This window comes from Carassius carassius, chromosome 26 (genome assembly GCF_963082965.1).
Source record: "Carassius carassius chromosome 26, fCarCar2.1, whole genome shotgun sequence".
In the NCBI taxonomy this organism is placed as follows: domain Eukaryota; kingdom Metazoa; phylum Chordata; class Actinopteri; order Cypriniformes; family Cyprinidae; genus Carassius; species Carassius carassius.
In genome coordinates, this window is record NC_081780.1 from 7,938,835 (window position 1) to 7,953,246 (window position 14,412).

General features: G+C 35.9%; 2 protein-coding genes across 2 annotated transcripts in view; both read left to right on the forward strand.

The window, feature by feature from the left end:
* Positions 1-14,412, forward strand: part of LOC132105679 (cryptochrome-1-like) — a 140,310-nt gene that overhangs the window by 121,588 nt on the left and 4,310 nt on the right. The gene's annotated exons all lie outside the window — the stretch shown is intronic.
* Positions 1-14,412, forward strand: part of LOC132105680 (transmembrane protein 178B-like) — an 89,374-nt gene that overhangs the window by 73,590 nt on the left and 1,372 nt on the right. Inside the window, exon 4 of the mRNA XM_059510977.1 lies at positions 11,390-11,527. Coding sequence (XP_059366960.1) covers positions 11,390-11,527 — 138 coding nt within the window. The remainder of the gene's footprint in view (positions 1-11,389; positions 11,528-14,412) is intronic.

A 14,412-nucleotide genomic window follows, 5' to 3' on the forward strand; every position in this document is an offset into this window, starting at 1 on the left:
TCTTGCATGGATAGCCAATAATGGATAATCATGTAAAAAAATATTTCATAAATAATTTTCTTTAGTGGCTTTGCATCCATAGTACCCATTCCAGTAATTCTGGTTGCATGGAACCTGTTTGAAAACAATAATTAATGCAATTCTGGTGTTGATGGATGCAAAGAAATTACTTAAATTTTAACTTAAAGGGTTGGTTCACCCAAAAATGAAAATTATGTCATTAATAACTCACCCTTTGTCGTTCCAAACCAGTAAGACCTCCATTTATCATCGGAACACAGTTGAAGATATTTTAGATTTATGCCGCGTTTCCACCGCAGGAACTTTACCCAGGAACTACGGACTTTGGCCTGGTACTTGGTGTGTTTGCACCACAGGAACCAGGAACTAAATAAAGTTCCGGTTTTGGTGATTGATTCTAAACTGATTCTGTGCTAATGTTATGAGCGCGGGTAAACCGAAGGCTTGAATGAAGGGCAATCATCGCCAATGACGCCATTACATCGAACGCAAAAGAACCGGTGAACCGTTTTCTTCAACCGATTTATTGAATCGAACTGTCCGAAAGAACTACTGGTGATCCGAAAACCGATGCAACCGGTTCTTGACTCGTGAACGAGTCATTATCTGGCTCGGCTCAGTGTTCATCTTCAGTTCTCTCTTCACAGCAGTTCAGTCAGAGTACATGACTTTGAGTACATGAATTACTCCGGGATATTGGTTTGTTTGAACTCAGAGGGAGTGTCAGCCACATTAAAAAAGTTAAATTAAAAAAACAGCTTAAGTCATTTGTGGATTAATGCGTATTGGATACGTGAACCATTTAAAATGATTCAGTTCGATTTGGTGAACTGGTTCAAAAAGATCCGGTTACATAGAGTGATTCGTTCGCAAACCGGATATCACAAACTGCTTTGTTTTGAACTCTCTCACAACAGACACGGAAGAGAAGACAATGCTGAATAAAGTCGTAGTTTTTGCAATTTTTAGACCAAAATGTACTTTCAATGCTTCAAAATATTCTAACTGACCCTCTGATGTCACATGGACTACTTTGAAGATGTTTTTCTTACCTTTCTGGAAATGGACAGTATACTGTACACACAGTTTCAATGGAGGGACAGAGACTCTCGGACTAAATCTAAAATATCTTTTTCGAAGATAAATGGTGGACTTACTGGTTTGGAATGACATGATGGTGAGTTATTAATGACATAATTTTCATTTTTGGGTGAACTTACGCTTTAAGCATTCAAGTTCAGTTGCAGTTTTGCTTGGTTCATTGTAAAAATGTACTGTGTTGTGTATAATATCAGGATTTGTTATGGCACCCATGCGTACTATAAAATTACACCACTAGACTATCATGACTTGCAGTCTTATGAAGAAGTGTCAGAACAGTCTCTGGCATCATTAAAAAAAAAAAAAAAAACTAAGTGCTGGTGGTTATTACAGAAAGCAACATACAGTAGTGCACTATGTAGAGTTAAAGAAGCAGTGCAGATATTAGCAATCTCTCTGTCGACAAAATTTTCTACCGCCCATCATCTCTTTCGGCTTAGCCTGATGTTCAGTATGCAAATCCATTGCCATGTGTGAGTGCTCACGTGTCGGTCCAGTTAACAGCAGCATGCAAATGTGTTGTCCCTTAATCCTGAAACAAAGAGGACGCAGCTCCCTCACCCGTCCTCATGGGACACAAACGGGAATGAGTGGCAGTAAAGAGGAGGAGAGGTGACTGACCGGGATGCATTTTAAACCCCTAGCGGCAAATGCGTTTGTGGTTGCGAGCACGTCGCAGCACGTAGCCTTGCTCACGCAAGCACGGCAGAGCTTTCATATCTGCATAAACAATGTCAAACGGCTGTCACATCAAATAGTTTTCGTTTGCCTGTTCTGTCCCCTGTTGTTGATTTTGTGACAACTGTGTGGAAAAAGCACATGAGGGACAGATGTGGTGATTGACAGCTGGCAGAGGCTTCTCCATTTCACTCAGCATTTTCCATAGCTGTGCCATTCTGCTGTCATACTCAGTCATGATGGGGTTTGGATGATTAAGCAATATCACATAAGCAAAAGTGCTGTTATACTGAATAACAGCATGGATGCGGTTCAAGCACATAAGTAACGCTAACTTGGGTTCTGCAGCAGGACAGTGATCCAAAACACACCAGCAAGTCCATCTCTGAATGGCTGAATAAAAACAAAATGAAGACTTTGGAGTTGCCTTGTCAAAGTCCTGAACTGAATGCTATTGAGATGCTGTGGCCTGACCTTAAAAAGGTGGTTCATGCTCAAAAACCCTCCAATGAGGCTGAATTACAACAATTCTGCATAGATGAGTGGATCAAAATTCCTCCACAGCGCTGTAACAGACTCAAGTTATCGCAAACGCTTGATTGCAGTTGTTGCTGCTAAGGGTGGCCCAACCAGTTATTAGGTTTAGAGGGCAAACACTTTTTCACACAGGGCCATGTAGTTTTGGATTTAGTTTTTCGCTTAATAATAAAAACCTTCATTTAAAAACTGCATGTTGTGTTCACTTGTGTTATCTTTTACTAATATTTAAATTTGTTTGATGATCTGAAACATTAAAGTGTGGCAAACATGCAAACAAATAAGAAATCAGGAAGGGGGCCAACACTGTAGTATAAACAACAAGAAAAAAATAATAATTAAATTCATAACTATAATAACCCTGATTGTGAGTGTGATTGACAGTTTCATAAAAAAATAATTATATTATATTATATATATTATATATTATATATATATATAATTATATATATATAATTTGTTTTTTATTATTATAGTTTTTTGGCAAAATTTTGGCAATATATTTTTCATCTTTTAATGAAAAGTTTAAGCTAATCTGAAACAGACAGGTTCCGTTTTCTAGTCTGGAACACCACAAGAAAAAAAAAATGTCCCAGTGCGGTTGCACTCTTGAAACCAGCACTAACTGTTGTGCAATTAAAAATAGAGTATGTTTGTGCATTGGGCTGTGAGCGTCAAAAATCATGCTGTGTGACAGGAGTAAAAAGTTGATGCTCCAGATGTTGCTTTTAAACCAGTCGTGCACGATTTATGAAGCAACATTCTTAATCAGATTGAAATTCAAGCTGTGCTGAAAGCAGCCAGTGCATAAAAAAAGCACAGCGCGTCTTTTGAGTTATTCAAAGCATAGGAAATTAAATCAAAGGGTCTGCCACAAAAGTGCTGAGTTACATGCCTCTCCTCATGTTCGATGGCCGTCAGCACCCGTGACGCTTCCTCACCAGAGCTTTCATGTGGTGTCACGCAAATTGACACTTTATTGATGTAATGCACAGGACTGCGGCGCAGCCTGAACGATAGGCTGTCATCGAGCTCCGCCATAAGCACTGCTACAGACTCCATAAAACTGCTCAACCTTGACACTTCATTAAAAACTTTTTATTTTTTCAGTCGCTCTTTCAATACTATATTCTCTGCGATTGGCCGGAGTTATTCACAAGGCTAGTCTGAACAGATGACTCATCTAATCCTACATCCATGTCCTTTTTATCTGCCCTATAACGCATTTCCTGCATTATTTCTTTCTTTTTAAGCAGCATAAAGTCCTGAGGTCAGAAAGGATGTTAAGTCCAGACAGAATTTTTATGCCTACTTATTCTGGAGGTGACCGTATATGCACGCTTTATGATGGCGGAGATATGGATTTAGATAGATCATTTTACAGTGCTCCCAGAACAGCTTGTTTGTGGTTGTTCAGTTTAACCTTCTGGTCTATAAGATTTGACCCCTGATTTATCAAAGTACACTGCCAGCATGCATACATTCAGATGCTGCTTTCTTCTCTGAAACAAGCTGATCTTATTTACTGATACCATCTTTATCTCTGAGCCAAACAGAAGGAGATTATAGAGCATACTGGAGCATAACGTTAACTAACCTTATTTTCTAAAAGGAAATTGATCACAACCATACATTTTGCCATTCACATTGATTCAATGGGCAGATGTGTTTGTCTAAGGTGATTCATGAATAAAAAATAGGTAATTTACTTTACATATCTCTTAATTCTGACTTTTCTTCTCAGAAACAGTCAGAATTATGAGAGAAAGTTGCAACTATCCTTTTATTATTATTTTTTTTTTAACGGCACAAACAAGCTTCCATATGATTCTCAAGTAGTGTATTTAAATGTAATGAATATTTTTTTTATATTTATAATATTTAACTGTTATATTTGATTACTTCATTTCAGCTATGACTTAATATTCAGACTGCCAGTAGATTCAATTAACTAAAAAAAAATCATGATTTTTCAGTTCTTTTATATATATATATATATATATATATATATATATATATATATATATATATATATATATATATATATATATATATATATTTTTTTTTTATAAATGGCCCTGAAAAATGAAAACAAGCTGAATTTCTCTGTAAACTGTTCATTACATTTTTTTTTTGAAAATGCTGTTTAAAATGTAACAATATACACACAAATTGTTGTAAAAGTAATGATTTGCACAAAAACTCTGGTATCAATGAAGGGTACTTGAACTTTACAAAAATAAAGTAAGGCAAGCCAGTGCACTTGTCAGCCGTATTTGTAACGTTACTGAGTAGCTATTTTCTATTTTATTTATCGAAAACACATTTCAATAACATTTTTCAAAGCAGAAATAAAGTCTGACAACAATATAATTATAAACTGTATAAATCATTCTCAGGCTGGTGCATATAAATGGAAATGGGCTTCTTTAACTGTAAGTCTGGACTCTGGATGGCATAGTATGAATAACGCATTCTTCACACTTGTGCAGTCTCTGGCCTTGGAAACACTGAGCTAAAGCATCACGTAAAGCAGCAGGAAGCATTAGCGTATCATTAAATGCAGAACTTGCCCTCAGCTGGAATTGATCATCTGTCATAATGGTGCACTGCTAATGGTTCTGATGCATTTCTACTGCAGGAAATACAAACATTATTAAAAACTCATGAAAAATCTGCACTTAACGTAAACTATGATGCCAGCTACCTGAAAACAAAAAAAGTATCATTATTGGTTTCTGAATTGAACATTTGCCTTCAGTGTCAACATTTTATTTGCACTTATCTGACACCAAAATACCCAGACACAAGCTGTTATCCGCAAGGACACGTTGACTTGTGCTCAGCACGGCGATGCTGCCGATCGCCAGTCGATAATGTCACGTCAATGCAGTGGTTGACTGAAGTGCCAGCTGTCCGTCACTCAACAATTCCCTCAGTGGGTCACTAAGTGAGCTCTTAATGACATTGCCATGTCCAGGTGTAACCTCCCTCAACCTATACAGCCTCAGTCCATCCCCTATCACTAACACAATCGCTTTACACGGCCGGATTGGCAGATCCCACATGATTGACAGCGACTCTGACCACTGGGGAGCATAAAGACAATGTCAGTCAGCTCTTTGCAAGTGCACTTTTTTTTTATAAACAAGCTGTCCTGATGAGCTTTTATGAGATAAGGGTAATACTTTATTATAGGGACCAATTCTCATGACCATCACCATCATTACTTATGTAGCGCTTTTTACAATGCAGATTGTCTCAAAGCAGCTTTACAGTATTACAGTATTAACTAGCTGCTTATTAGCATGCCTATTATTAAAATATTGGCTGTTTATTAGTGCTCATAAAGCACATATTCTGCATGACAATATTCTACATCCCTAATTCTATGCAATACCTAAACTTAACAACTACTTTACTAACTGGAAGCAGCAAATTGGGAGGTCATGGAGGCAAAAGACATGGTATTAATGGTTTGTTACTGATGAGAATTGGATATTAAAATAAAGTGTGACCAAAATTGGATACTATTTAATTTCTATTTAATGAATTTAAGGCATAAGACAAAATTATAAAAGTAACAAAACATCTTAAATATGCATACTGCTCATACTGCAGAAACAGTACATATGTTAACATGCTGTTCCCAACATAATCCAACACCTGTAAGTCATGCCAATTACATGCAGTGTTACATCACCTTTACCTCGTAAACGGTCACACACATGATGTTCCTCCAGCTGCTCCCATCGCGTCTTCTGTAATCTAAATTTAGTTTGCATTAGTTTTCTCCCCAGTGGTGGTTGACTCCTGGTAATGAAATTAAGCTCTATTACCTTCAGGGGCCATTCCACACAGAGAGGGAAAAAGAAAAAAGTGTCATCCTCTCCCAAAGCCAGGAGAGAAAAATGACCACATGCTGCACTGTAACATGCTGACCATTTCAATGAAGTACATGACATGCTTTTATAGACTTCAGGGATCATTTTGACATTAGATTCAGCAAAATACAACCACTTTTGAGGATAAAAATATTTCCAATAAATACTGGAGGGGAAATCCTGTCCAGAAAGATGAGGTATAGAAACAGAGCCACAAAGATTGTGTCTAACGGCAAATCTTGTTTTTGTTATTGTAAAAGTGAACATATGCAACATAATGTATCAGTGTCATTCTGTGCAGCTGTTGCCAATATTATAGTAAGCTACTGAAGGAAAATAGAAAATCAGAGACGGAGCTTTGGCTTAGTAGCTTGCGCAGATCATTAAGCCATGGTGCTCATGTGAGAATTGCAGGTTCGATTCTACATTGTCCTAATCAGTTTCTGTATTTTCAGTTTCATTAGATAAATCTCCAGGGGGAAAAGCAGCTGTCAAAGCAGTGCAAATAAAGCTGATGTGCATTATTCCTCAAGCAATATCCCCACTATCATTTCATTTGTTCCTCAGCACTCAAATTAGCATGTGCTCCCTGTAACACGTCTCATTTTCAGACAAAGGCCTTCTTTTAACAATGATGCAACTCTCTGAAGCACCCTCTTGAAAAGGTCAGAGATGAAAAGAGGCTTGTGTTTCCCGCTCTGATTCGATTGCCTGTAAACAGTGTTGCTGTATGACTCAAGACATGTTTGACATCATCTGAATGGGACGCCGACGAGGGCTTTTGGGGCCTAGATTGTCTAAGACAAAACACATACTCAGCCTGTACATATTTTCTACTGAACCTCCTGTTTATGAGGTGGACCTTATATGTTTGTAAGACTCTGGGTTTGTACACTGGACTACAAGGCTTCGAGTGCTGCATAATCCTAACTTGATTATATCACAATTTGATTCCCAATTCGCTTATGCTGTCATTCACCATAAACTGTCCTCCATCAATCACGTTTCCCATTAGCTTTCGATGGTACAGCCATTATGTGGTCAGATCATGCGGTTAGTCTATATTTACTTCTGTTAGAGGGGTTATAAAGTTAAAGTCAAGAAAGCTATGTGATTTATCACAGGATGTTTACAGGCAGCCTGGGAGTCTGATCTGGATGTCGGAAGGGATATGCAATTATGCATGAGGTCTGTAGATCATTCAGGGAATTTGTGTACAAATTTGAACAAGAATCTCGCTGCTAACGGAGCTCAAATTGGGGAAAGAGTGGGGAAAGAAAGAAACGTAATTTTTAATCAAGGTGATCCCAAGTGGAATATTTGTGTTGAATAATTACCTCAGCAATATTTGTATCATAAATTAAGGCTTAAATTTGACATTAACTCATAATCAACCCTATTTACTTTACGCGCTGCCCCAGTCTTTATGTGCACAATTCATCAATGCACAGTTGTACAAAGAGGAGAAAATAAAAGTTTGTTTTAATAAGGTTTTATCAAATTGTAATAACTCTGAAACAATTCCTGGCTTCATTCTGATATGAAAAGTTTCATATGAGTATTTTTTATGTTTAATACTCTGTTATTCAAATCCATTTCACTCACATCATTTCACATTATGGAAATAATGTGGTGCGAAAGCCTTTTTGTGTCGACTATAATGGTATTTTGGTGATTTGGTATGATTTAAAGGGGTGCACCCAAAAATGTCCATCATTGAACTCTTTCCAAACAAAATTATATTCTTTCAGTGAAACAAGGGAAAATATTTGAAAATAAATAAATATATAAATGTCTCAGGCTGCATCCAGAATTACATACAGTCTTTATATTTCCCTCTCTTTGATTAAAAAGTATCTAACTGGCAAAGATCCTGTGCCACACATAATTATACACCCTTCCCTTTAGAGACTTTGAAAGCACACATTTACTTGCAGTACAGCATTTACGGTCTTCTTTCTCATTTAGTGCTCGAGAGCAAGGGGAACAAAGATCTGGCAGAATCTGACACATCTGGAAGCACAGCAGGTTACGAAACACGGAGATACAAAAACGACAAGAATATCAAACAAAAGGAGAGGGCCAACTACAGAGACTTCTCCTGGCCTGTTTCCAGAAGAGCTGTCTGTCTAGTGTTCTGCGCTCTTGTACTCTCTTTGACGTCCTCTTCTAGTTAACATACATTTTGAACGATGCTGACAGTCTGGTTTAGCATCAGTGTGCAGATTGCATAAGGACCTTTAAGAAACTCTTCCACAATCTCCACACAATCACTCATTCTTTCATATCTGCTAGGTAGATACATTTTTTTCTGAAAAATGACAATGGAAAGTTACACTCAGTATGCAAAGCAACACGTTTAAAGTAATAAAAAAGAGAGATTTTTTTTAAATATTCATACAGCAGAGCCCATTTAGTATAATAAATAGAAATACAATTGTTAACTAAAATCAAACCATACTGGTATGCTGCACTTATTACACAATGAAGTAGTGCAACACTCATGAAAAACTGCATAAACATAGTTTTATTACCAGTGGCTCACTAAAAACTTTGAAGGGAGGAGTGATTCAGTACTTTGTTCTCTGAGGCATAACATGTTTCTCTCAACATGAGAGACCAAAGCTGCCATTCAGATAGCAAACAGTGTTTTATAATTTGCTCCTAACTGAGAAAGGCTCCCAACTTCATGTAAACCGCCTATTCTCTTGCATTTCTGTTGACAGATAAAGTTACAGACGACCACAAAGTGAAAACATTGCATGAATATAACTCTTGTCAAATCCATAGCAATTTATATAACTATACCTGAGCACCTATTGTTTCAGAATGCATGCTGTTGCCTACATGCTGACAGACACTACCTGTTTCCACAACAAAGCTTATATTATGATGTAACAAATATTATGTGGGCTCCAATGTAAGAAACTAAAATAAGACTGTTCCCAAGTAAGCTTTCCATGAGATGTGTGGTAAAGTCTTTGTAGTCTGACTCAATGTTTAAATAACACTCTCTTTAAACTCTTTTTAAGAAAGGACCAATTTATAATGTAACCTTGCCTCATTCACACCAGCTGTTCCGGTGTTGTGAAGGCTGTGCTTTATTTTATTAAAGCAATATTGCAGTAAACCATAACTCTCAGAGGACAGCAAAGTAAAACAGTTCCAAGACAACTTATAACGAGAGAAATGCATCCAAACATGAAACACAATGTAAAACACAATGGTAAATGTGAGAATGTAAACAAAAATAAATAATATTATGATGTATAAAAAGTCACACCAAGATATAAGGCTGCAGTTGGGAAGTTGCAAATAAGTCGAAGTTGCAAAAACTACAGTCACATTATGAAAAAGTCACAATTACCTAAACAATCGTCACAGTGTAAGATAAAGTTGCAACTACAAGAAAAATAAGGTTGCACTGTAAAAAATTCAGTTGGAGATGCTAGAAAGTCACATTGTGAGATGTAGAGTCACAATTTCCCCAAAAAATGTCATTGTGAAAGTCCCAATGTAAAATTAAGTCAAAATTACAAAAAACAAAGTTGCAACTACAAGAAATACAGTTGCATTGTAAAAAAAAATTCAGTTGCAAATACTAGAAATTCATATTCTGAGAAGTCACACCACCCACCTAACAAATTGTTTTTTAATTGAGACTCAAAGTGTAAGATTAAATCACAATTACAAGAAAGAAGTTTTAACTACAATAAATAAGTTGTAAAGTTGTAAATACTAGAAAACCACATTGTGAGATATACAATATAGTAGCAATTACACCAAAGCAGTTGCAACTGTGCATTATGAGATTAAGTCACAGTTATGAAAAACAAATTTGCAACTACAGGAATAAAGTAAGAAATAAAGGTGCAAATATGAGAAAGTCACATTGTGAGATATAAAGCCCACAATTACCAAAATGAATGGCAACAAATGAAGTAAAATAAAGTCTGTTATGAGAAGCAAAGTTGTAACTGCAAGAACTAGTTGCATTGTGATGAAGCTGCAAATACAAGAAAGTCATAATGGCACATTTTGAAATTACAGTTACTGAAAACAGTTGCAGTTGTGAGAAATGAAGTCACATTGTGAGATAAATCTGCAAATACAGGAAATAGTAACACAGTGAGACATTAACTTGCAAAGGTAAAAGTTGCAGTTACTAGAAAAATAAAACTACACTAATGTCCCATAACGTCGCAATTACTGAAAAAAAAAGTTGTAATTCCAACAAATAAAATCATATTGTGAAAAATAAATATAAAAAAATATGGAAACATTTTGTCACATTTTGAAGTTACAATTACTGAAAACAGTTGCAGTTGTGAGAAATGAATTCATATTGTGAGATAAAGCATTGCAAACACAAGTACAGTTATAAAGTTGAAGTTAACTGAAATGGTTGCAACTGAAAGGAATACTTTGATTAAAAAAAAAGAAGAAACTTTTAACACATCATTCCTATTAGAAAGTAATAAAAGCTTTCTTTACAGCATTCTCATCTGGTGGCACGTCTGCCCCGGAGGTGAATTCTGTGACCCTTTTACAGTTGGCTGGCATAAGCCACCATGCCCAGCGTTTTGGGCCTGCCACCTTTCCTGTACTGTGAGAATTCAACTGTGAGATTAAAAAGAGCTAACGAACACAAATGTTGTGACCTACCCTCTAGCTAAAACAGAGTCAACCCTGTCGCGCTCTCAGTGTGTGTGGCCTCACACTCAGACACTCACACAGCAGGGCAAGTGCAGTGCATTACTACAGGATTTATAATGTTTATGAACTTTGTACAGTATATGCAGTTACATTCATTTTCAATTTTGAATTCTGCTAACAAACTACTCAAATGCTAGATCAGTGATTCCCAACCACATTCCTGGAGGCCCCCCAACACTGCACATTTTACATATCTCCTTTGTCTAACACACCCATTTCAGGTCTTGGAGTCTCTACTAATGACCTGATGAACTGAGTCAGATGTGTTTGATTAAGGAGACATGGAAAACAAACAAAAAACGATGAATATATCAGAATATACCGTAATAATATAGAACATAGTACAGGTCTTATAGAAGCGCTCATTAAAATGCGTCATTTTGCAGAGTGTGTCCACGCCGTGCCCTTACCAGCTCTGAGTCATATGTTGCCTTATTTCTTGCCACCCACAGATCTGCGGAGGATGACGGCAGGATTTATGGGAATGGCGGTGGCCATCATCCTCTTCGGCTGGATCATTGGGATGCTGGGATGTTGCTGGGACCGTGGCCTCATGCAGTATGTGGCGGGTCTGCTCTTCCTCATGGGTGGTAAGTCAACTCAAAATAAGCCTGCATGGACAATATAGGCTGTTTACAAGATGTACACAGATAAAATTATAGTTATGTCAAGATATGTAGCGTCATCTGTATATATATATACAATATAATAATAAATAAAATCTATGCAAGTATAAATAATGTGAGGATGTTAACATTTTCCCTGATGACCTAATTATTATAATTATGCTTCTTTAATGAATGAAATTTGGTCAAAATTCAACTTAATTGCTTAGCTTATTTTGGCACAATTTATAAAACCATAATGTTATATAATGTAATGTAATATATGAACTGAAAGTGAATAAAAAGTCCTTTCACCTTAAAAACACATCTGCGTCAGTTGTATCTCCTGCTCCACTGAACTTGAACAAGCTGGAATTAGATTTGGAATGTACGATAAGTGATTTTGAGACAAATTTATACATGTTTTTGGATAATAAATGAATGTTTTAATACATTTGGTATTATTATTATTATTATATGTTATTATTAAAACATTTGTATTCATTGACATTACATAAAAAAATAAAAATTAAAAGTTAAAATAAAAAATGTATACAATGCCTGCATTTTTGCTAGGTTTCCCAACCATGTTCCTGAAGGCACACATTTTGGATATCTGACTTATCTGACCTATGCACTTAGGTCTTGGAGTCTCTATTAATGAGCTGCTGATGAGTTGAATCAGGTGTGTTAGATTAGGAAGATTTTATAAAAATAAATAAGAATGTTTAGTGTTGATGTGCTCCAGGAAAAGTGTTGGGAGACACTGTGCTAATTTACCTGAATGGGTAAATGGGGAAAAGGCTTTTTTGACAAAAAAATGAATCCCATAAAGTCCATTAAATAAAATATCAACACATTGAACACACTTTAGTAAAAATAAGAAAATTATTTTTATTATTTTTGGAAGCCTACAAAGAAGATGTATTTTGCAAAAAAATTTCCAAAATGTTATGTGTCTGTGAGTATTAAAAAATAATAATATAATATATCATGATATAAATGAAAGAAAACTATATAAATAAAAAAGTATATATCAAATGTTTACATAATTTTAATTCAAGAATCATTCAATAATACAATTATATATAAATACACATGTACATATAAAAGTATATATTTTATTATATTTGATACAGTATTACATTTTGTATAATTAAAAAATGAAAGAAAATTTGATAAGAATGAATGTATATTAATTACATAAATAGTGAATTTATTAGATAATTTAATAAAAGCACATAAATAAATATGATATAAAATTCAAAATCACATAAAGCATATATTTATTTACTGTTTAATAAAAATAGCATGCATATGATCCTTTGTGTAAAGGTCTTATTTAAATTTTTGATGAGTAGACTGTAGTCTAAGACTATCCTACAAATATTTTTTTTAAATTTTACAATGTTATATCATAATGTTATTGTTGTTTTACTTCCTCCTTTTATCTCATTTTACAATTACATTCATTTCGCAATCCATCCCTTTGCGCCACCTGGCGGTAGTTTCGCGAATGATTTTAACACGTGACTGAATTACAGTTAACGCCGCGGCACCGCGGTGGCGGTGCATACGGCGGTAATGCCCATTTAGATTGTCCACCTACTGTACACAATATATACGCATTCACTATATAGATAGACAGATGTGATAGACTGTATGAATACTGTGTGCTGAGCTCAGTGTGTTAGTCAATCATTTCCACACCCCAAGACTGCATTAATTAATGATTGACAGTCAGGAAGCTGGCATTAAAGCAATTACGTAATATCAATTATCTCCTGATCCCTTATCTCACCTTAAGCAAACCAATATCGAGGCTCTCGACGGTGACCATCACTCTGTTTTCATCACCTCACAACACAACACAGATGCCCACACCAATCAACACAGCCTGTGGCCTCGTTATCGAGCATTTTGATATTCTGTTAACGTCCGTTGAGCAGAGGAAGCGGCGGACATTGTTTGTGTCACTCTCCACTCCCATAAGTGTGGCGGAGGCGCCATAGAGAGTGAAGCGGAGACAAAATTAAGATGTGCGCTCGATTAATATGAGGACCTGCACCTGAATAATGAAATGGCAATTAAAAAGCCATTTAAGATGCTATATTATAAAGGCAGAAGGAGCGCTGAGGGTCAGATTATGTCAGGATGAATCCCCTCTGAATGTTCACTCGGTCACATGGTGTGGGAAAATGAGTTTATTAGAGCTCTTTATCAACTTGCATGTTCCTACAGTGTCATCTATACACGGTCGTACTTGCAGATAAAGCTTGTAATATATGAAACAAGGCTTGGGAAAGAGTTGTGAATATGCAGAGTCTGCAACTGCATGATGGAATGTCACTGGAATGTTATGTAATAACATATAACAACCACCGCTTGTAGTAGGCCTGTAACACAGCCAATGCAGCACATTGAAAATACAATTAATTGCAATTGATGACAGTGTATAGACATAAAGCTTCAAAAGCAAATTCTCTTACAACTTTTTATAGATTTCTAGATTTCTCTTCAAAAATCATTCTAAAATGATGATTTGGTTTAAATAACTTCTGACCTTCTCATCAAAGCCAGCTTGTGATGTTTTTGTTCTTCAGTCCTCTAATTTTAGTCTTATTTATTTTGCATGCATATGCAGTCCCAGCAGTTCAAAAATGATCACAATGAGACCATATTTTTTTTAAATTGTGATTTATACATAATCTGAAAGCTGAATAAATAAGGAAAATGAGGGTGCAAAAAAATAAAGAGAGAGTGAGAGAGAGAAAGAGAGAGAGAGAAAGAGAGAATCACCTTTAAAATTGTCCAAGTAAAGTTCTAAGCAATGCATATTACTAATCAAAAATTAAATTTTGATATATTTA